Source organism: Leopardus geoffroyi, chromosome A2 (genome assembly GCF_018350155.1).
Source record: "Leopardus geoffroyi isolate Oge1 chromosome A2, O.geoffroyi_Oge1_pat1.0, whole genome shotgun sequence".
Taxonomy (NCBI): domain Eukaryota; kingdom Metazoa; phylum Chordata; class Mammalia; order Carnivora; family Felidae; genus Leopardus; species Leopardus geoffroyi.
This window is the reverse complement of record NC_059331.1, coordinates 145457841-145482437: the sequence shown is the minus strand read 5'-3', so window position 1 is coordinate 145482437 and position 24597 is coordinate 145457841. Positions and strand designations below refer to the sequence as shown.

Genomic DNA, 24597 nt, shown 5'->3' with positions numbered 1-24597 from the left:
TACGCAAAACAGGTCAGAGGTTGCCTAGGGATAGGGGATAGGGAAGGTAAGCAGGATTATGAAGGGACATGAGGAAATTTTTTCGGGTGATGGATAAGTTCGTTTATCTTGATTGTAAGAATGGGTTCATTGGTATATACCTATGTCAAAACTCATCAATTGTGCATTTTAAATATGTGCAGTGTCCTATATATGCCAATTATACCTCAATACAGCTGTTACAAAAAGTAAACATTAGATTACAACCAAACTGTTTCTGGACCTATCCATCTGTTATGATGTTGAACTATATAAGCAGTAGCTATTTAGTCTCTAGAAGAATGAAATTCAGTTTAAGTTGAAGGAGTTATCTGTAGGAAAAAGCCCAAAATAAATGGACAAAAAAACCTTTTCAATCTGCTGTGTGGACCAAAAGCAAGCATGTGAAGATATCATGAAATGTAAAAGACACCACAATCAAGCTACGAAGCAACTGTTCCTAGAGCATATTGCTTAAATAAAGAAAGATATGGCACTAGTTTTATAAAAAAACCCACAAGGCCCCTTTAACAATAACATCACACTGCTGACTTTTGATACCAAAGTTCAGTCCTTCCAAATTTCAAGCACGGTTTGGAAAACAAAAACAAACTACCACTCTGTTTTGAGAGAGTTTTGGGCAGTTTGAAACTTCACTCTTTGTTGAGCGTCAAAATTCAGTAAGACAGCTTATTGAATCGTGACTATACAGGATACTCAAAACCATAATAGGTTGAAGATGGAGAATTTAAGGAAAATACATTTTTTAAAGATACTAAGTCGTCTCTTCTAAACAAAGTTTCAGTATCGACTCCGGAACAAAATAAAGATAACAGCAGACAACTGACACAACAAGACTAGATTCTTAACTAAGAGCCCTTCTCTCCACCTCAGGGTAAAATGTGGTGACTGGAATCAAGTAGTCTGATAACATGCACACAAAAGATAAAATATTTTATTTTAAATAATTAAATTCATGTGTTTGCTGTCATTGTTTGGGGTGCCATATCTATCCTAAGTACCAGCTTGTTGTGCTAGCCAGCCTGCAGTTTCAAGTAGGCTCTTGATCTAGTTTTGGGATAGCCAGGATGGATCTTAGTACTCCATATTTTGCTTGTAGCAGGAACAGTGTTAACCTTCCTTTTGTGGAAAGCAGATTCATTAAGACAGATTTTAATTAAAAGCTAAGATGACTTATACCTGAACTCAAGATTAAATCAAGAACATACTCTCACCGAAAAAAAAAAACCCTCAGCGCTTCTGTAAGCCACCTCATTACCCCGAGTGCTATCCACCCACATGCCTCCAGGGAAAGATGCCTTATAAAGATATTGCTTCTCTAGCCAGTGCTTCAGCTTATTCAGTCTCAGTAGAAATACCCATTACATTGAATCATTTGACCTGAGAGCGCAATGGAGCTCTCAACAGATTTTTATGCACATAATCATACAAAGAGCTTAAAATTCATTTTGGGTAGCAAGTAAGTGCCTAGGTCTGAACTGAGATTTATTAACACACCATTCTGTTTAGATCACCAATAACCTAGCCTTTGCTCTATATTTATAAGTCCAAATAAATCAGGAGGGTGCTGAGTCTCAGCCAGAAAGCAAGAAACACGGGTGCCTCTCCATCTGCACTGACTTCTTAATACACATGTTCTTAATTGGGTGAAGGATATGTTTGGTTCTTGGCTAAGTGTCAAGCATGAAGAAAGATTGCCACTTTCGTCTTAGGAATGAGAACAAGCTCAATACAGAAATAAAAATCTCTTCACTAGAAATGCATGCAGTCCTGTAATTAACACAGACAGCTGGCTATCCAGTGGGGGAAACAGACCATTATACACTCACTGCTTGTTAATCAGTGGTGGAGAATGCCTGCTTTAACCCAGAAATTTGCCTCATTTCCAGGATAAAAATGCAAGAAGTAACATTTATACATTCTTATCTCAAATTGTAACTACGAAGAGGAATCGCATAACAAAAACACCCTAATCATCAACTCAGTAAGACTGCCACCTAGCATTCAACAACAGGCAAGTGTAATAAGTAAAAGAAGATTACTAACAGGTGGCCCAAGCATACAAGCTACCAAATCAACAGAAAGCAATCACATTTGCCTTGAAGCATTTGCATAGCAGGCTGATAAACTCATGTGCCAGAGAAAACAAATGGGAAATTTTCTTTTCTAAACTTCAGTAAGCAGACATACTAAAATTGTTAAATTTTATCAAGGAAAGCTATTTGATCTTTATTTTATTATGGAAGGTCAGTAATTTTCCTATTCTCACCAGTTATACAGGAATCTAGCTTGAATTTCAGGGTCACCACTTTAACGTGACCACGTCAAGAGATATTTCAAAGTCTCTTGCTTTGCATTATTGAAACAATGCCTTTTAGAGGAGATTTGCTCCAAAAATGATCTGAGGGATCACAGAAAGAAAAATTGCTAAAATAATATCTGAAATGCTAAAGATGTAGAAGATGCCAGACCTTACAAAACTAAAATACTTAATATACACATTTAAAGTTAATAAAGGGAAATCAGTTCACAGCATTTGGACTATTTTTAAAGTGCACAATTTCTTCCTTTCCTTCACTGTGTGACCCATTTGTTTCTTTGACTCAAGACCATGGTCTCTATCAGGCTGACATCTTGCCCCTTACCCAAGTAAGTGCCATAAGTCACGTTTCTGTACTCATCCCAGGAGATTAAGCCGTCTTGATTCATATCAAACTCGTGCCATTGGTTTTCAACATTGTCATATATGTATTTCTTCTGCGCGTGCTTAATCCAGGATTTCAGCTCCCCCTCCGTCACAAACCCATCTTTATCCACGTCTATTTTATCTACAATCATTCTACAAGACAAAACAGTTACGTTTCAAGGTGCCAGCTCCACAAGGCTTTTTCCCCCAGATAGTAGGGACCTACCTAAAACGTAGCCGTAGGTGGCATTTTTATACTCCTCCCAGGAAACGAGGCCGTCCTCATTGAGGTCATGCCCCTTCCACTGTCGCTCTACATCCTCGTAAATCCAGCGCTTTTGTGCAAATTTAATCCAGTCTTTGAGCTCATCCACAGTGACAAACCCGTCCTTGTCGCCATCTATTTTACTTACAATCTTTCTGTAGAAAATGCAGAGAAATCCAGCAAGAGGTTAAAAAGACACAAGGCTCCAGACTTAGCCAGGTGTGTGTTGTGACCACAGGTGTTGCCCAGGGCTAAAGCATGGACATAAAAATTGTCTCCAAAAAAACCTTCCAGATAAGCAACTGAAAATATTTCTCTTAAGTGGCCTGTTACTGGTAACGAGCCATCTAGACAAGGCAAGCGCAGTCCATGGCTGGTGCACTTACACGCAAAAGCAAACCCAGTCTTATCCTTTTAGGGGTCAGTTACCGCCAATGGTCAGAATCCAGGAGTGAATATCCATTCCTATCTGGGTTCTCCATTCTTTGTATCAAACAACATGCAAATCTTTTTTTTTCTTTGCATGTTGCCCTTTGTGCAGGGGCCACGTTAAAGTTAATCTTCTTTGTATCGTTCCAATATGTGTGCTGCCGAAGCAAGCATGACAAGCAAATCCTTATGCTTTTCTTTATTGCTTTAGGAGAATCTCAAGTTATTGGTAAATAATCACAAATCACTGATAGGGTTTTCTAAAAATTCAAAAATGTAAACCAGACTTTAAAAAGTTCAGCTGCTTAAAAAAAAAAAAAACACTTTTGTTAAAAATATAAAGATAACAAAGATAGTTCTGGGATCACTTATACCTCAAGTCAAGATTATTAAAAAACAAAAGCCAAAAAACCAAAACCCACACACATACACAAAAACACCCCAAAACCAAAAAAGAAAAACAACAACAACACAGGTACACAAAGACAAAAGGACAGATGCATGCTTGTTATAAAAAATAGCTAACAGCTAATTATATACTATGTTGACTTGGATTTTCACATAGAACCACAAAAACAGAGAACTTTGAGGAAATGATGTGGTAAGAATGTCCACCCCTGACATACATGAGATTATGAGAATGTTAATAAGTTGAGAGGGTGACAATACAGATGATAAAGCAAAACTACAAAGCTAAAGAATCAATATACTTCACTCTTCATGAGCTTTTCTTCCAGGCTTGGCATCTCAGTTTAACTTAAGAATTTCAAAATAAGTGCATGATATGAAAATCCCTAAAGATGCAACCGCTCACTTATAGAGGCTAAGACAACCTATGAAAGGTCAACCAAGTGGCCCAGTACGGAATAGGAACTTCAAATCAAGATGTCCAAGTGAAATCTTGGCATACTCCTATGCTCTATTATTTGCAGGATGGACAAAGACTGTCACTTGGTAGCAAATAATGTCTTTTCCCAGTCTGCATTCGTTTCATGAATACAACATCGGAAAGTGATTAAAATCACAGACTACTAGTGATACGATGAAAAGATATCGTATGATATCATCTTGATATTGGTATGTTGTTAGCCTTAACTGGCTAGTACTTAAACTCTCTAATTTAACAAGCATACACCTTCACGAAATATGTAATCTTTCAGCTTTTGCTCTAAAGTATTAATAGAAAAGGGAAAGCAGTAAGAAGCTATCTCTTAAATACCTTCCTCTATCTACACGGACATAAAAGTTTTTTTGTAACTTTAACCCTGGAATTTTAAAAAATATTAACACATTAAGTTATACCAGTATTAAAAACTTTTGCATTATCTATAATGGGACCTAGTTTATGTCCAAATGGTACTAACTACCAATAGTGCAATAGTGCTACTGTACCATTAAGAAAAAAAAGGTAAGGTATCAGAATGCCTCCCATTCTCAAATGAAAATTTTAAACAGCCTAAAGAGGGTCACTCAGATAAGGATCCCTCAGATAAAGAGCACATAACTGCTCAAGAGGGGCTTTTGTTAATGAAGTTGGCTGAATGCCATTCCATTTATTCCAACAGAAATATCTCAAATGGTTTAGCCCAGATGTTGGCAAACTTTTTCCGAAAAGGGACTGATAGTAAATAGCTTTGATTTTGTGGGCCACATATGGTTTGTCACATATGTCTATATTTTAATAACCATCTAAAAATATAAAAGCCATTCTTATCTTGCTGGCCATCCAGCCTGCAGGCAGCTGTGAAAATACACTGGAAGTGGGTATGTCCCATTTTAGGCACTAGCTCTAAAGGCCGGTGCAAATTTATGAAGCTAATGGTGTTGTTTTCCTGTGACCTACAGATGTAGTTATGATGCCATCAAGTAAGCATTTATTCCAGGGTAGACACAATGCACTTAGTGGACCTTATGTTATTTCTCCTAAGAGGTAACATATGCCTCTACTCTACTTTTTTCAAGAGTCAAAAAGCAAATCGGTAGGTAGGCTCCAGGAGGGTTCATAATATTCCTGAAATATTCAGCATACAAAATCTTATATATATTCCTACGTGCACTGTTCTGAGGAAGGGTCTTTTGCTTTCCTTAGACTCTCAAAGGGGTTGACCTGTGACCTAAAAAAAAAGGATGATGAACTGCTCTAGTTCATTTCTAAAGCAACTACACCAAGTGTGAGAACTTTTTAATATTTAGGATCACCACCTCAAAACAAACCCTCATTTGAAGGACACATAAATGAAAATTAAGTAGACTTAAGACCACTCTGAGTGACTGGGGGAGAATACACACATAAGAAAGTATGTTCTAGGGGTGCCTGGGTGGCGCAGTCGGTTAAGCGTCCGACTTCGGCCAGGTCACGATCTCGCGGTCCGTGAGTTCAAGCCCCGCGTCGGGCTCTGGGCTGATGGCTCAGAGCCTGGAGCCTGTTTCCGATTCTGTGTCTCCCTCTCTCTCTGCCCCTCCCCCGTTCATGCTCTGTCTCTTTCTGTCCCAAAAATAAATAAAAAAAGTTGGAAAAAAAAAAAAAAAAAAAAAAAAGTATGTTCTATCTGCCAACATTCTTAATAAAAAGGGAAAACTAGGGGCGCCTCGGTGGCTCAGTCAGTTAAACGTCTGACTTCGGCTCAGGTCATATCTCATGGTTCGTGAGTTCGAGCCCCGTGTCAGGCTCTGTGCTGACAGCTCAGAGCCTGGAGCCTGCTTCAGATTCTGTGTCTCCCTCTCTCTGCCCCTCCCCAGCTTGTGCTCTCTCTCTAAAATAAACATTAAAAAAAAATTAAAAAGAAAAAGGGAAAACTGTTTTAAAAATAGTAGTGAATTTTTGCAACTACAGGTATGAACAATGATCTTCTGTCCATCACTTGCTTTCTATATGGATGGAAAAGAGGAGGAGAATCTGTTGTTCCCAACCTCTGGTATATAGTCACCTACCAAAACAATGTTTAAAATGCCACAGTAAGCTTAAAAAAAAAAAAAAAGCTCATCTGGAATCCTTGCTTACAATAGTATATCACCTCATTTGTCATTATCTCCAAAATTTAGGAGAAGCATATAGTACTTGTTCATACATTCTATGAAAAACATGATTTTACCCATCTTATTCTAATCAAATATGGAGTCTGCTCATGTGTGTTGAACTTTTGTTATTTACTGATGACAAAAAGGGACGTTGTCTCTACTGAAAACTGCCAGCAGAGCTACTCCACCACCTATATAGAGCCAGAACACACTGATTAACACCAAGTCTAAAGGCCCTTCATTATTTAAGAGTAACTGTGTGAAGAGCCATGTACAGACCCAAATATGGGTCAGACATGCACATTATTAATAGGTGAGACATGAAGACCGAGAATACTCTCATGCACCCCTATTTTTAGCCCAAATGTTAGCAGAGTTATAAGATTAAAATTAAAAGTGAGCATGGTCTCTTAAAATTAGAAAAGCAACCTAACAGAAGACAGTCCTTAATGTATTTGTTTTTCCTATTTTCAAATGTTTGGAGATAGTTTCTCATTCTACATAGCAAAATCTTTTGAGTATTTCTGTCAGTGTTTAAGAATAAAATATTGGGGGCACCTGGGTGGCTCAGTAAGTTGAGCGTCCAACTTCAGCTCAGGTCATGATCTCACAGCTCGTGGGCTCAAGACCCGCATTGGGCTCTGTGCAGACAGCCTGCTCGAAGCCTGAAGCCTAATTCAGATTCTGTGTCTCCTTCGCTCTCTGCCCCTCCCCCACTCAGACTCTGTCTCTCAAAAAAAATAAATGTTAAAAAAAAATCTCTTCGGGGCGCCTGGGTGGCTCAATAGGTTAAGTGTCTGACTTCAGCTCAAGTCATGATCTCACGGTTTGTGAGTTTGAGCCCCATGTCGGGCTCTGTACTGACAGCTCAGAGCCTGAATCCTGCTTGGGATTCTGTGTCTCCCTCTCTCTTGTGCCCTTCCCCCATGCACACTCTATCTCTGTGTCTCTCAAAAAGGAATAAACATAAAAAAAAAATTTTAAGGGGCGCCTGGGTGGCTCAGCCGGTTAAGCGGCCGACTTCGGCTCAGGCCATGATCTCGAGGTCCATGAGTTCGAGCCCCGCGTCGGCTCTATGCTGACAGCTCAGAGCTTGGAGCCTGTTTCAGATTCTGTGTCTCCCTCTCTCTGACCCTCCCCTGTTCATGCTCTGTCTCTCCCTGTCTCAAAAATAAATAAAACGTTAAAAAAAAAATTTTTTTTTAAACTCTTAAAAGAATAAAATATAGTACCGATCAGTTAGCAGATAATCCAATGAAAGGATAGAATTTATTCTGAAGTATCACCCCCAAACAAACCCCATAATGTCTTCTAATCAAAGCACTATCCATGATGGCAAAATACTTTTGGAAATTCCTCTGTGGTACAACTTTCCAAACAAACCTCTTGAATATAGTTCAGAAAGTTACACCAATGGTGCTCATTAAGGAGAAAATGTTCACTAAATTAACTAAATTGGGGGCATCCCACTTTGGCTCAGGTCCTGATCTCACGGTCTGTGAGTTTGAGTCCCACGTCGGGCTCTCTGCTGTCAGTGGCAGAGCCCGCTTAAGATCCTCTGTCCCCCTACCCCTCTCAAAAACAAATAACCTGCATTTCCTTAAAAAACAAGGCTTTAGGAGAGCCAAAAACAAACAAAAAACAAAACAACCCAAAACAAACAAAAACATTCTCAGATGCTCAGAAATTATCAACTGGTATACCATCAATTTTCCAGGTACAAAGATGCCTGCTAAGACCACAGAACCCAACTATGACCCAGCTGTTACTGAAACGGCAATTAATACTTGGACATTAAGACCATTACTTACTACAATCTTCTAAAAGGCATGATTGGTTTGCTTTTGTTTGTAATTAAGCAAATATCTGAGAATGAAAACAAAGAGGATAAAGGATATTCTCAGAAATCATCAACTTAATAGAAATTAGCCCAGGGGTCTCATTTGCAGTTTATTATCCACTCAATGGCTTGGCTTGGGGCACAATGAATACTTGGTCACAGATCATTTTTAAAAATTAAAAGTATCGGGGATGAGAAGCCTCCCCTGTAATGTTCCTCAGGGAACAAGACGCAATTCAATCTGGGTCCTGTAGCATTTGGTGCTTTTGTGCAAAAACGACTTTGCTTTGTAGAATGAGGTAAAAACCATTATTCAGTGGAGAAATGTATGAAAGCAAGCAATTAATTACATTTTAGTGGTAGCAATCCTGTGGCTAGCTTTCAGAAGATGTAGTTCAAAACAACTTTACTGGGTTGCCAAGCCAAAAGAGAAAAAAAGAATGAGCTGGCTTATAAAGAAATGTCATTACTTTAGCCCCCTGAGAGCTGGCACCTTACCCAAGTCTTTCCTTGCTTTCTTCTGGTGTCAGCTGATCAAAGGTCTTTGCTTCTTCAGCACCCAAGAAGGCATCATGGTCATAATCAAAACTCTGAGCATCATTGTGAACTTTGTCGCTGAGCTGAGGCTCATGGTGTACACGGTCCTTCTTTTCTGTGGGCTTGCTCAAAGCAAAGGCTGTGCACAAGGACAGGCACATAAGAAACTGTCGCAGGTCCATGATAATCAGATCTTAAAGAAAAGCAAAGATTAGTTAATTCCAGAAGCAGTGTGCTTTGTAATTAAACAAGAAATTAAAAGCTTACATCCAGTTACTAATTTGATTTCACCCCAAATATTACTACTTAATCCATAAAATAAGAATGGTAGAATATGAGACTTTCCATTTTTATGGTAAGAATTTTTCACCAAGTTTCCTTCATCTGATTGGAAGTTGACAAGGAATCAGTTAAAATATCCACCTTGTAAGTAGGCCCCCTTTAAAAAACAGCAAAGTAGAACATTAATCCTTTTAAAAAGTCAAAGAACCAACATTTAAATTCAAACTAACTTACTGACTCACAACAACTTTACTTTTTGTACTACATCAGAGGTGTGGTCTTTAAACCTGGCTGGTTATTAGGATCACCTAAGAAGCTTTAATAAAATTCCCCCTATTGAATTAGAATCTCTGAAGTTGAATGAATGCATCTGTAGTTTTAAATGCTTCTCAGGTGATTCTGATGATCATTAGATTAGGAACCATGAAACATCTGAGCAGAGTCCTTCTCCTATATATAGCACCAAGTTGTCTCTCATTATTTATGCTCAATCTCAAATCATCTTCAAAGATCAAACCATTCAGATGGTACAGTGATGGATTACAACTGCTTCAGCATTCCTTATACTGTGTTTCCCAAACTTGCCCGGGCATAAAGACAGCCTAGAGTGCTGTTCAAAGTACAGGTTCCCAGGTCCTAGTCCAACTGTCAGAATCTGGGCAGTCACAGGTGATTCTAATGAACAAGCACAAGGCTGGAACACTTTACTGAAAAATGATTAAAAATTGCAAAGAATATGGAGAACAAACAGAGTGCTACTGGAGGGATTGTGGGAGGAGGGATGGGCTAAATGGGTAAGAGGCATTAAGGAATCTACTCCTGAATTCATTGTTGCACTATATGCTAAGTAACTTGGATGTAAATTAAAAAAAATTAAATAAAAATACCAAAAAGAAAAAAAAAAAACTTGCAGAGAAGCTGCAGGATGGCAACTTGTTTATCAGACTCTACAGATACCCCTCAGTATTGTCTAGAGAGGTTATGGTCTTAGAGAAAAAACTATAAAATTAAAAATCAAAAAGAAAGATTTTCCCAACTTTTGTATTTTAACTAACCTTTCACCAGTAGAATATGGATTCTGAATGCTTTTCCCCCTGCAGTTAAGTTTTTGTAAATTCATGTAATCTCTTATTCATTTCCGTTTGTGTTTAATGGCTCCCTTACTGGGTAGACAGGTGGTTATTAGGCATGAAGCTTGTTGTGGGTTGAACTGTGTCTCCCTAAAAAGATGTGAAGTCCTGACCCTGGTACCCGCAAATGTGACCTTATTTGGGAACAGGATCTTTGCAGAGGTAATTAAGTTAAAATGAGGTCATTTGGATTAGGGTGGGCTCTAATCCAATGACTGATATGCTTATAAAAGGAGGGAAGTTTGGACAGACACTCAGAGAAGAGAATGCCAAGTTATGAAAAGAGGCAGAGATTGAAATGATGCATCTGCAAGTCAAGGATTCCTGGCAACCCCAGAGGCTACGAAGAGGGAGGGAAGGATCCTCCCCTGGAGCCTAAAGACAGAGCATGGCTCTGCCAACTCTTTGATTTCTAATTTCTAGCCTCTAGAACTAGGAGAGACTATATGAACTTCTATGTCACCCAGTTTGTGGTAATTTGTTACAGCAGTCGGAGGAAAGTAATAAAAGGCTCAGTATGCAGAAGGTCACTGCATCACATGAAAGTTAAACGCATTACCTTATCCTAATTTGCAGATTAAACTAGCCAGACTTCACTTTCCACAGGATGTCACTAGTGGAACCATTTGGTCCAAGGGCTCATAATTTTTATGTAAATATTTTTAACAACATGAAAATTCTTTCAGCATAACTTAACTCAGTGGGGTTCTCAATCTAGACTGACTGCACCCTAGTATTACCCAAAAACTCAAGAAAATATGACCACTAGGTCCCACTCCTATTAACATTTTTAAAAAGCAGTCAGGTTGTGAACCACTATTTTAATTAACCTCTCAAACAGCCATAGTGATAGCTTCAGAAGTTTGACCTGAAAGTATACTTAATATAAACAAACTGCATATATCTGATCCTGCCTCAAAACTTTGGGAACCAGAATGAATTGCTCCAGGGGATAAAGAAATTAAATACGCCAGATTAGATGTATTTTAATTATCTTTCTTGTAACCTCCAAAGAGCAGTTAAAGGAAGTTACATTGCATTACCTTGGATTTACAGAATTCTTTGATTAAAAAATTTTTTTTTTAATTTTTAAAAATTGGGGCGCCTGGGTGGCTCAGTCGGTTAAGTGTCCGACTTCAGCTCAGGTCATGATCTCACGGTCCGTGGGTTCGAGCCCCGCATCGGGCTCTGTGCTGACAGCTCAGAGCCTGGAGCCTGCTTCGGATTCTGTGTCTCCCTCTCTCTCTGCCCTTCCTCTGCTCATGCTCAGTCTCTCTCTGTCTCAAAAAAAAAAAAAAAAAAAAAATTTAAAAAAAATTTTAAAAAATTTAAAAAAAAATAAAAATTACTTCTAGGGAGAGAGAGATTTTTTTTTTTTTTTTAAGAGAGAGAGAGAGAGGGAGAGAGGCTGAGAGAGAATCCCAAGCAGGCTTCCACACTCAGTATGGAGCCCAACAAGCCCAATGCGGAGCTTGATCTTAAAACCCTGAGATCACACTGAGCCAAAATAGAGTCAGGACACTTAACCGACTCAGCACCTCTAGAGTCCTTTGGATTCAATAAACTAAAAAATGTTTACCACAGCTGTTGGTGAGCATGTTATATAAAGCAGAAGGAAAGCGAATAGGAGAAATATGTTTAATCCCAATACAACCTAGAGAGCTGATTATACAAAAGCAAAACCTGAGGCCTCCATGAATAACTTTCAGCCTGTAAATGCATACAAGGATTTCCAACACTGGGAAAGCAGTGCAGTGGAGAAGGGTGAGAAGGTCCTGAAATGGCAGAGGAGGATTTGTCAATAGAGTAGAGAGTAAATAGGACACTGCCAATAAGTCAAACAGAAACTAGCTAAGGAGATAAAGTCACTCCCCCGAATGTCAATCCCTCCCCGCCCAAAAGTACTTTCACTTGATGGTTGTTAAGACTGATGAAACCCCGTGGTGCTTGAGTGGCTCAGTCAGTTAAGCATGTAACTTCAGCTCAGGTCATGATCCCCCCGGTTTGTGAGTTCAAGTCCCGCATCACCTCGGGCTCTGTGCTGACAGCTCAGAGCCTGGAGCCTGCTTTGGATTCTGTGACTCCCTCTTTCTCTGCGCTCCCCTCACTCACACTCTCACTCAAAAATAAACATTAAAAAATAAAAATAAAAAAGACTGATGAAAACCCATGACAAGAAGCAACATGAAAGAATGAGAGACTCAGAGAAACGGGAAGAAGGTGGTACTTAAGCTGTTCCCACCAATGTTAGAACTCAGATATGCTTCTGAAAGCTTATAAGCATTCTGTTCCATGCTATTCCATCGAAACACCCAAATTTGTATACAAAGGCACGTACACAAAGATATTCAACAATGACAGTTTATAATGATAAAAAAAAATGGAAAACGAAACCAGAGAACTAGTAAATACACATTAAATCTGTATTATGGAACAGTACGCAAAGGTTAAAAAGAATGAGGTGGATCAGTCTGCACTGAAATGGAAAATTTACCGACATGTTAAGTTGAACAACAACAAAAAAGCAAATTGCAAATCAATGTCAAGATCTCATTTACGTAAAAAAAAAAAAAAAAAAAAAGCCAAACAGCCTCCCAGATTGTTTATATTTGTATACAATATAACACATATGCACAAAAATGGCATGGAAGGATAAACATCTGTCTGTAAATGGTGGTAACCGCAGGCTCAGGGGAGAAGAGATGGGGTGGGGTAGTGAGGCTGGCTTGGAGTGAACTTTAATACCGTACTCTGTTGTCTATATTTTGTAAATGAGTACACATTCATGTGTATTATCTGTTTGTATTATTTTTTTTAGGTTTATTTATTTATTTATTGAGTGGGGGGATGAGCGGCATAAAGAGAGGGAGAATCCCAAGCAGGCTGGGGCTCAAACTCAAGAACTGTGAGATCATGACCCAAGCCGGAATCAAGAGTTGGACACTTAACTGACTTAACCACCCAGGCACCCCTTTGTGTTTTTAAACAATATTATAAAAACTCTTTTCAGTATTGCAAAACAAACATTTTCAAGCCATTTCTCTAGATTGAAAGAGGAAACTGAAGCAAAAACAACTACTCTTAAGACAAACTTTTTAAAGTAAAACATACTGTTCTAGAATAAAACTTCAGGCTACCCTTCAATAATTCAACTGATCAATCAAATCTGTGGAACAGTAAAGAGAAAACTAGAGATTTAGTGGCTCTCTTAAATGCCAAAGTGAATATGCCTTTATTTTAGGGCAAAATAAAACTTCCATCTCAAACTAGAAACAATTCTTGAGACTTACAAAACTCTCCAGAGACAACAAATTTCTGTTATTTTGTTACATATCCAAACAGTATCTAGAGGTTTACAAAATCAAGTAAAATCAAGTCACTGCAACAGATTTTCCTTATGCCTATTAGTACGGGAACCTCACATTTAGAAAAGTTTTATAAATGACTAATTACATCCCCAGAGTAAAATACCCTAACAATTCTGGCATAATACCTTAACAACTCTTGTAAACCCTAAATGTTACAATATGAATAAATGCATTAAGCTCATTACTGGGGCCTGGAAAAGATATGTGCAAAGTTTTGATACATGTAACATAGAGAAATGTAACTGATTCACTGTGATTTAGAGGGAAAACATTTAAGTTTCAGGCTTAACATCGCTTTTCTTTTTTAAAGTTTATTTATTTTGAGAGGGAGAGCACAGGTGCAGGCACACAGTGCAGGCACAGACGTAGGGGAGAGGGGAGAAGGGAGGGGGAGGGGGGAGAGGGGAGGGGGGAGAGGGGAAGGGGGAGGGGGGAGGGAGAGGGAGAATCCCAAGCAGGCTCCATGCTGTCAGCACAGAGCTTGAACCCACGAACCCATGAGATCATGACCAGAGCTGAAACCAAGAGTCGGACACCACCCAGGCGCCCCATCAGGCTTAACATCTTGACAACAAGAGAAGAATTCCAGAGTAAAAGTCAAGAGCTCCTGCTTTATCATCTATCCAACTTTTTCCTCTCCCTCTCTCAATTAATCTTCCAATCCCACCCCTGTAAAGTCTCCCACCATTCTGTCAATCAATACTTCTCAGGTCTCCAAAATCTAAAATCAGTCTTGTTCAGACCTTGCTATTCACTCAAGCTTGCCCTTCCCTTTCCTTCACCTGTAGGAGTGTCTCTGCTTCCTCACTATCTCTGCTTCCTCACTACCTACTGCCACCCTGAAATCTAGCTATCTACCACTGATGCAACTGCTTTAACAAGTCATCAAAGACCACTTGATGGACAAAGCCTATGGCCCTACCTTCATCTCTCTGCAGTGGGCAATGAAAAGCCCTGCACTTAAAATAACTTTTTTTTTTTTTTAAAATATACACTCTTTGTGCTCACATATATCAACTCCTGGTTATTAGAAACTTTACAAAGGCCTCTTGTTCCATGAATATGGATACTAAAAAAAAGACTGTACTAGATTTATCTAAATCCATATAGCATATAAAAAATGTTCAAGTAGAAACAAGAATATCCCCCAAGACAAAGGATATTTTATGTGGGAAGATGGGAGAACAGTACAACTTTTTACACGAGGTATTGAAGAACTACATTAGTGCCGTTAATTTCTGAAGCATCTTTCTCTTTTCAACCAAACTGAAACCAAATGATAGAAAACGAAATGGCCCTTCTTTTTCTCCTTCCCTCTTCATCACAGCTACACATCAATGGATAACAAGATATCAGGAAAACATAAATGAAGGACTTAGTTGTATGAATTTTTACCATGTGATCTAGAAGGTAAATCAATGATTGTGCAAAAAGCATCTCCCCATCTATTTCTTAAATGACCTATAAGTTTTTTCTTTCTAAAATTCTGCCCCTCCCTCACCAAGGGTAACATCTAATATTTTCTCGTTAAAAAAAAAAAAAAAAAAAAAAAATTGGACCGGTACTGTTCAGGACAATAACAGTCACATGGGCTGCTAAGCACTTGAACTGTGGCTAGTGTGAATTAAGATGTGATATGTGTTATACTTTACATAGAAAGAAGGGTATTTTGTATGTACTGGATTTAATAAGTTATTAATTTAACCTGCTTTAAAATTTCAGGTGAAATGTATTCATGTGACTTGTACTGTATTTTTATTGGATAGTGGCATGTTAGTCACAAACTAAATAGAACAGAAAAAAATATCAAGTAACTATCATCGTTTTGAAGTATGTCACCAATAAGGGTCTTCTGCAAAGTTATTTTCATGAATTGCTCCAGTTAATTTAGAAGGAGAAGAGATTAATATCATAAGCTTGAATTTCTTTCAATAACAAAGATTAGCCTGAAGAATCAGTTTATTTTAGTCATCCAAAATTTTCCTTGAAAGCTCTAATTCTTGCTATTTCCCTCCCTTCCTTCCCAGTCATTGGTCATAGAATACTTAAATTGTTTCAGGGAAATTTAGATGTCTGGATTAAACACAACTTCTCAAGAACATTACCACTGAGTGATCCCACAGATATTCTGGTTGATCAAAGACCCACTGCTCAAAGTTAACAAGTGAGAGAAATGGGTGTGGCAGTAAAATTCCCGTTCTCTGAGTGGGATATTCAGCAAAAAAGGCAATCCTAAGTGACTACTTCAATTTTGAATTAGGGGAACAGCCTGGGCCTATAATAAGGCCCAGGTTATGAAATCTAGAAATTAAAGCTATCTGGTTATCTGACATTCTTTACTTATGACTTTAGTACAAGTACCACCAATGCATTATCACATTAAAGGAAAAATGTCATCCTTCGTGATCTGATAGAAGTTATGACAGCCATTTATTCAATGTTTTTCTAGTGATGAAACAAATTTACAACAGTTCATTAACACCTTTTTTAAATATGTATTTTTTATTTTATATTTGAGAGAGAGAGAGAACGAGCAGGAGAGAGGCAGACTCTCTGGAGACAGAATCTGAAGCAGGCTCCAGTCTCTGAGCTGTCAGCACAGAGCCTGACTTGGGGCTTGAACTCACAAGCAGTGAGGTCATGACCCAAGCCAAACACCTTTTGATTACACTATTTATGGTACTGAGAGCACACATTTATAAGAGCTGAGAACAGAAAACTGCAAAATTTGGCAATAGAACAGCTTTAAGAATGACAAACTATTACTCAGGCTTCATGAGTTCTATACCCAGGGCGACAGAGTACAAATTTAACATTGTTCTGGCTATGGACAAAAAATTTAAGAAAAAATTCCAGAAAATTCTGAGAGAAAAAAGTTTCCTTTGGGGCTGATGAAACTTTAAGACATAATTGCCACAGGAATGCTTTGCAAAGTGGCCACGGGAGTTTTGTTTTCTACTTGTAATTTTGCCATGCATGTTTAACATGCATAAAGTCCTTGAGAATTTGGTAGTTATTTTAGCTCAACCTCCCTTCTGTGCCAAATGTCTATAAATAATTTTAAAGTCCTAGTACCTACTATGATTACTCCAGCTGGAAGTAATCTATACCAATTACTCCCAACTTGTATAAAATGTTTGTACCACTCCACAACAGATCATAGGCTACTCTAAGCTGTCTCCTTAGCTCCCCTATAGATATATTTTAATTTTATTTTTTTGATATTTTATTTTTTTTTTTTTAAATTTTTTTTTTCAACGTTTATTTATTTTTGGGACAGAGAGAGACAGAGTATGAACAGGGGAGGGGCAGAGAGAGAGGGAGACACAGAATCGGAAACAGGCTCCAGGCTCTGAGCCATCAGCCCAGAGCCTGACGCGGGGCTCGAACTCACGGACCGCAAGATCGTGACCTGGCTGAAGTCGGACGCTTAACTGACTGCGCCACCCAGGCGCCCCTGTTTTATTTATTTTTAAGAGAGAGACAGAGTGTAGGTGGAGGAGGAGCAGAGAGGGAGGGAGACACAGAATCTGAAGCAGGCTCCAGGCTCTGAGCTGTCAGCACAGAGCCTGACGCGGGGCTCAAACCCACGAACCATGAGATCATGACCTGAGCCGAAGTCAGATGTTTAACTGATTAAGCTACCCAGGCGCTCCTAAATATTACATGTTTAAAAGGCAGGACTCTCAGCTAATAGAAACTGATATCTTTTTTTTTTAATTTTTAACATTTATTTATTTTTGAGACAGAGAGAGACAGAGCATGAACGGGGGAGGGTCAGAGAGAGAGGGAGACACGGAATCCGAAACAGGCTCCAGGCTCCGAGCCACCAGCACAGAGCCTGACGTGGGGCTTGACTCTCCCGCGAGATCATGACCTGAGCCGAAGTCGGACGCTTAACCGACTGAGCCACCCAGGCGCCCCGAAACTGGTATTTTTCTATGTCCTTAACACAGTGTCTTGCACTTTTTATATACCATTTTACTAGATTAGCTGGACAGTACTTGGCAGAAATGCAGTTCCTGCCTGCTCCCAACCCCCAATTCCCCTTACCGGATCTGGCCATCAGAAAAGCGCCTTTCAGCTGTTTTAACTCTAATACATAAATTACACCATCAACCACACCCGTATTTAAGAATTCACAGAGGATCTAGGATGTTATGGCCCAGCATCTCCAGTGTCTAGGCCTGGCTACACCTCCGTCTTTCCAACACCCCTGCCACACCCATGTTTTAGAAATTTGATGTGAATATCAACATACTGATCAATTACTGATACAGGTGCAATGTAAATAAAATGCCACCAGTAAGTATCTTGACACATCACTGGATGAATGGAAGCAAACAATTATATTGTGATGAACTGATTTCACAGCTGAAACCCAGTACCATCCACTCAGGCATACCCAATTCATCTTTATGGGTTCATGGGCCTCCTAGCTGTAATCCTCAAAAAAAATCCTATTGGACATCCCTAAATTACTGTAAAACTCAGATAAGGCCTAGGCAACCTATCCTCTACACACAATTACAACTTACAGGTTTGTACTGTAAATGTGTACTATACTACTTAAATTCTTCAGTGATGGCCATCGTTTGTTACTTGGTTAACTAAATTTACTGAACGAGGTCAGACATGCATTTCTGTTGTGTCTTCCACTCCAGGGCAAAAAAATTTTATCAGAGATTATACGTTCTCTACTTCCCAGTTATAAAACCGTATTAGAAGCAACCTTATTGCCAATTCATTAACGTTGACTTTATGGTCCCTGCCGCCAGGAAGTGAATGCAGTTCAACTCCCAGAGACATTATTTTGGGAATTTACACGCTCAGTAATTGAGATCAAGGGCCCTAAAATTTTAGCAAGAGACCCAAGAAACTTTTGCCTTGATGCAAAAGCTGCTCTCAAAACTATCGACCACCAACTATGCTCTTAATCAGGGCAGCTACAGGGAATTAAGTATACTTCTGAACATAATATGCCAAAAAACAGAACTAGGGTCTGCACCTAGAAGCAACAAAACAAGGTAAAAGCTACAATTCCCTAATAAAGGTTTAAAAACTCTTTTCTGTCGCTGACAGAACGATGCAGCCAAACACGAAGGCTAGAAATAGTCGGCTTTTCTTTAAAATTACACAAAGTTTTATTTTAAATCACAAAATGTCTTCCCGCTTTCTCCCCGCTCCCCCCGCCCCGTTTCTACACCCTCAAAGTCGGTGAACACGACTTTCTTGGCAGACGCACTCGGGATGTGGCCTTGGGGCTGAGCTGGAGGACACAGGTAGGCCGGTTAGTGGGAGGTGGCAGAGAACTGTTACAATACTACTATTCCACTGCCCTCCGACCTTCAGTTGGCAAACAAGAGTGACCCTCTAGTCCGAGGGACTCGTTGAGAGACGGGACCCAAGGACGGCGGACGTGGCAAGCCAGGCACAAAACAGTACCCCACACAACGCAAAGCCGGGAGCCGGAGTTCGCCGAGACCCAGGCCCCTTCCCAGAGCGCGCGGCGGCCTTCGATTCAGACTGCGCGCTGAGGGCTCGGGGGTCGCGAGCAGGCTCAAGGCCCGTAACCCCGCGCTAGCAGAAACAGGGGCCCCGAACGAAGGGGACCCATGCCGCGTCGAGAGCGAGGACCGAAAGAAAGCGAAAAAGGACGATGGTGAGAAAGGACCGAGGGCCAGGACACCTACCTTTCCTCGTAGCGCCCCCAGCCCAGGCTGCCACGGCCGCCTCTCACCCACGGGCTCAGCTCACGCGCGCAAGCACCGCCCAACCGGAAGCGATTCCGCGCCCCGCCCCCATCCGCCTGGCCGGCGGCCTCCTGACCAATCATCAACGAGCCCGCCGCTGACGCACAGCTTCCCCGGACACCCATTGGTCCTACAGTCGCGTAGCCGGGATTGGCTGGAAAGCGCCACGTCCCCGCGAGCGCGCCGAGTGCGTGGACCGGATTCCCGCCCGACGCTGGTCCCCGGCGGTGTGGGGGTGATGAGCCCCAGCCCCCGACTCCGGGCGGCTTGTGGGCGCGGCTGTCTGGCAGCCACGTCCCAGTTCACAGCGCATGACTCGGCCTCCACAGGGCTTCTTGGATGACTCTGCTACTTATCTCCTTGCCCACTAGCACGTAGGACCGAATTAATTCGCCTGCATCAGTCCCCAGCTGTATTGAACAATACCAATTTTTTTCCTACTGCTCTGATCGGGTGGCCTACGAGAGGGTCTTCAGTCGTTGGCTCCAGTGTATCTTTCTGCTTTATCTACTCCCTCTCACAGATCTTGTGCTCTGTCCACCATTATCTCGGTGTTACCTAACAGCTGGCTGGCCCTTTCACATCTCTTTGGTGTTCTGCCTTCAAGTGACCTTCTCCGCCTGGACGAAGTGCGTTTTCCTGATTCTCTGCGTTATGAATGTCAATAGAAGTCCCGGTTAGCTTTTTAGAAGTCTTTCCTGACCCCACCAGACATAATAATCCTTTATTTGCCTTGCTAACACTTTGTATCTTCAATACACTTTGCCAAATTTTGCTATAAAAAGCTGCTTATCCCTATGTCCTCCTCTAGGCTAAGCTCCAGGGTAGAGACAGGACTTCCTCATCTTTTTATCTACAGCGCTGACCTTGCTGCCCAGTTCAGAGTAAATGGTTAATAATGTTAAGTAAACTGAATGGGCGGAACCCATAGTATTTCCCTGATTTAAGAGGAATATAGGAAATTTTTCACTTACTCATTTTCATGTCACGAAATTCAAAGAAGCATTAAATGAGGGCCACTACGTTTGCAAAACAAATGGAACATAAACGTATGTTCTTAGCAAAGCCTCTATAATTTAAAAGCCAATGGAAACGCATAGTATGCTGATGAGAGAGTTAAATACAAAGCAAGTTAATATACTTTTAAGTGCCAAGGTGAGAGGCTGACTGAATGCTTTGGGAATTCAGACACAGGAATGACAGTGACCCTTGGCGGTAGCCCGAGAGGTCTTCCTAAGAAGGTGTGACTCAGGCTGGACTAAGGAATTTTTTATTTTTTTGGACTAAGGAATTCTTGGTACTTTTTTTTTTTCAACGTTTATTTATTTTTGGGACAGAGAGAGACAGAGCATGAATGGGGGAGGGGCAGAGAGAGAGGGAGACACAGAATCGGAAACAGGTTCCAGGCTCTGAGCCATCAGCCCAGTGCCCGACGCGGGGCTCGAACTCACCGTCCGCGAGATCGTGACCTGGCTGAAGTCTGACGCTTAACCGACTGCGCCGCCCAGGCGCCCCTATAAGTTTCTCAAAGTAATGCAAAGTCTTAATCTGAGGAGCCTGAGCTGAAGGCAGTAGGAATTGTCGGTCTTCTGAAGGTTTCTAAGCTTGCACCTGTGTGGGAGGTAGGAGATTGAAAGTGGTTCTTTCTGGGAGGAATATCTCCTAATCGGGATTAACTACAGAACTGACTGCATCAGGAAGTAATTTAAAAACTTTAAAAAGTGACTCCTTGAAGTCAGGTGCTGGTAAACCCACAATGGATAGGACATGGCCCCTGCCCTCACGGAACTGCAGACCAGTGGGAGAGCCACCCATCTCGGAAGTGTTCTAGAGGAAGGTGGGTAAGGTAATGGGACTCTGCAACCCTGAGATCCCCATGGATAAGGGCTTTGCGTAGGCAGAGCAAGGAAAGTAGAAAAGAACTCTCACATACGAGAAAAGTTCTTAAAGTGGAAATAACAAGTCCTGGACCCAGTGACTGCTGAGATGACAGAAATGGAGAAGCACCCAGAAATGTAAAGTTTTAGTCATAGGAAACGGGGAGAATGAGCTAGGTAGGTGGAAGAGAAATGAGTTGAGCTCAAGACATGGGAAATCTAAGACGATGGCAGAACACCTAAAAAGAGAGAGCCGATAGGCTGGAGGAGATCCTTAGGAGGGTCATTGGCCAGGAGGCAGCTGAGGGAGCCATGAGAACAAGTGAGCTTTCCGAGGAGAAGAAAGCATATCGAGCTTCAAGGGAGCCCCAGAGTTAGAAAGTAGGTGGAGGAGGAAGAGGACGCAAGGGGTGACGCACACAAGACATGCCACCTTACCTGCACCCAAAGCCCATTAGCCCTGGATTCTGTCTCTGAGAGAAGCACTGAGGGAATGTTTATGGCAGGTGTGATGTCAACCTCCAAAGGCTGATGTTCTTGAGGCATTCCCTGTTCTGCCCATATGGTGCCACTAAGCATTTACTCCACAAATAAATGTATTGTTTCCTGTGTGCCAGATGCTGTTCTAGGCACTGGGAGACAGCAACAGACAAAACAGACCAAACTCTCTTACGGTGCTTGTGTTCCAGTATGTAGCTAATAATCCAGGTAAAAAAGCAAAATATATAGAGTGAGAGGTAGTGAGAGGTACCAAGGAAGAAAATAAGGCAGGAAAGGAGAGAAGAGAGTGCTGGGACTATCCAGAGTGGTGTTGTAATCTTAGAAAGAGTGGCCAGGGAAGGCTCATAAAGAGAGGGATATGTAAGTGAACATCCGAAGGTGGTGGAGGAACATTCCAGGAAAAGGGAACAAGAGTAAAGGCCCTGACCTGAAGCATGCTTGGAGTGTTTGAGAAGCAGCCAGGAGCCAGTTTGGCTGGCCTGTGGTAATTAAGGAGAGTGGAGAAAATGAGGTCGGAGAGGAGGTAACAGGAGAGATGGCGGTGAGGAGGAGAGGGACACCATGTAGAGCCTTTAGGCTATTGTAAGGACTTTCCCTTTTACTGTGGCTGAACTGGCTATTTACCAGACTCTTTCCTCTTCCTTCTATGGACACAGCTAGGCTGCAGTTTGCACAGGTAACTCAGATCTGGCCAAAGGAAAAGTAGCAGGTACGATGTCTACTACTTTTAGTCCTTGCCGTACAAACCTGCCGCATGCCATTCTCCAAGTTCTTTCTCTTTCTGTGGCAACCCTAGAAGCCGTGTATTGCATTGCAGATGGCCCGTCGCAAGATGGAAGGAGCCCAGGTTCTTGTTAAACAATCGCTCATGGAGGGCGCCTGTTGGTTAAGCCATGGAGTGGCTCAGTTGGTTAAGCATCTGACTCATGGTTTTGGCTCCGGTCATGATCTCACCGTTCATGGGTTCAGGCCCTGCATTGGGCTCTGCGCTGGCAGTGCGGAGCCTGCTGGGATTCTCTCTCTCCCTCTTTCTCTGCCCCTCCCCCACTCATGCTTGCTCGAGTGCTCTCTATCTCAAAATAAACTTAAAGAAAAAAAAAAACCTGCTTACTAAACAGGGACTCCATTTTGGGACTTTTTCTGAGAAATAAACTTCTATTGGCTATTTTATGCCACTGACATATTAGAATTTATCTCTTACAGAGCTAGCATTTCCTTAACTGATGCAGATGGGAAGACATTGGAAGGTTTTGCAGAAAAATGATGTGATCTAAGAGTTTCACGAGGCTACATTTGGCTGAAGAGGATGAGATTAGAAACAAGCCACCGTGATCTGGACTAGAGATACAAACTTGGGAGTCATTGGTTTATGTGTGATATGCAACCACAAATTTTGCTTTGGAGATGGTATAAGGGTGTTGATGAGAACGAATCAGCAAAGGAAACTGAGAAGTAAAATCAGTGAAGGAGGAAAGCCAAGAGAATACAGTTTTCTAGAAGCCAAGTGAAGAAAGCATTTCAAAGAGAAAGGAGTAGTTACATATGTCACATGCTGGTAACAGTAACATGAGGACAGATTAGCCACTGACTTGAGCAATAGGGGGGCAGGTTTGGTGGGGAAGTGGGTTCAAAAACCTACTAGAGGGATTCAGGACAGAATAGGAAGCAAGAAATTGGAAACCCTTTCAAGGAGTTTGCTTTAGAGGGGTAGAGAAAATTGGAGCAGAGGGGGAGAGGGACCGAGAGAGGTTTTGTTTTATTTTCTTCTACAAGCAATGCCAGTTTATTGCTGTGGGAGGGATCTAGGAGCAAGGATAAAACTGATGTAAGAAAAAGGGAGAATTGCTGGAGGAGTGTCCTTGGGTAGATGAGATGGGATAGGATCTAGTACTGAAGGGGAAGAGTTGAACTTTGCTTAGAACTCAGACAGTTCTTCCATAGTAACAAGGAGAGAAACTAGATCTACGGGTCTGGTGCCTGGTAAGTGGTGGACATGGTCATGAGAGCTTGGAGTTCTCTTTCAGTTGCTAGCTACCATGTTCTCGGTGAAAAAGGAAGCTGAGGGGTGCCTGGGTACCTGAGTCGGTTAAGCGCCCGACTTGGGCTCAGATCATGATCTCACGGTTCGTGAGTTTGAGCCCCACATCGGGCTCTCTGCTGTGAGCACATGGGTCCTCTGTCTGCCTTTCTCTCTGCCCCCCACCCCCTCTGGTTTTCACTCTCTCTCAAAATAAATAAATAAACTTAAAAAAAAAAAAAAAAAGGAGGGGCACCTGGGTGGCTCAGTCGTTAAGCGTCTGACTTCAGCTCAGGTCATAATCTCATAGTCTGTGGGTTCAAGCCCCCACTCGGGGCTCTGCACTGACAGCTCAGAGCCTGGAGCTGAGATTCTGTATCTCCCTCTCTCTCTGCCCCTCCCCCGCTTGTGCTCTGTCTCTCTCCCTCTCAAAAATAAATAAACATAAAACATTTTTTTTAATAAAACAATAAATAAAAAGGAAGCTGGGTCATCAGAAGGCACTGGGGGTGTGTGTGTGAGGCAAGAGGTATGAAGTAGCCATTCAGCAGTCACAACAGATGAGGGACGCATAGTATGATCTCTGGGCAACATGAAGGACCCTCCTGAGACTTGAGATGACGACTTGGAGGTAAGACTGGTGGGTATGTCCCATGGTTTTCTCCAAGCAAGTTTTGCAGCGTGATGGGAGCATGGAGTGGGCAGAGCTGGACTTAGCCAAGTGAATGAAATAAAGTGGAAGAGACACAAGGTGTTGAGGATGCATGCTGAATATGGAATATGGAATCGAGGCTGGAGGGGAGGGAAATGAGGACACGAGGAGGGCGAGGAACCGTGGAAACCCAGAAGGAGCAG

The 24597-nt window shown here is 41.4% G+C and overlaps 1 protein-coding gene and 1 non-coding gene across 3 annotated transcripts in view; both read right to left on the bottom strand.

Annotated features, from left to right (window-relative positions):
* Positions 1-19415, bottom strand: part of CALU (calumenin) — a 30906-nt gene extending 11491 nt beyond the window's left edge. The window contains exons 1-3 of one of the 2 annotated variants that reach the window (XM_045495559.1): positions 19288-19415; positions 8776-9007; positions 2952-3145 (exon numbers count right to left, since the gene is read on the bottom strand). In XM_045495559.1, coding sequence (XP_045351515.1) covers positions 2952-3145; positions 8776-8996 — 415 coding nt within the window. In that variant the 5' untranslated portion in view covers positions 8997-9007; positions 19288-19415. Of the gene's footprint in view, positions 1-2684; positions 2879-2951; positions 3146-8775; positions 9008-19287 lie in introns of both variants that reach the window. The other variant, XM_045495560.1, reaches the window with a different exon arrangement.
* LOC123607776 lies at positions 3484-3591 on the bottom strand. The gene has a single exon (XR_006716916.1). It is a non-coding gene; the product is annotated as a U6 spliceosomal RNA (small nuclear RNA).
* Positions 19416-24597: the final 5182 nt, after the last annotated feature.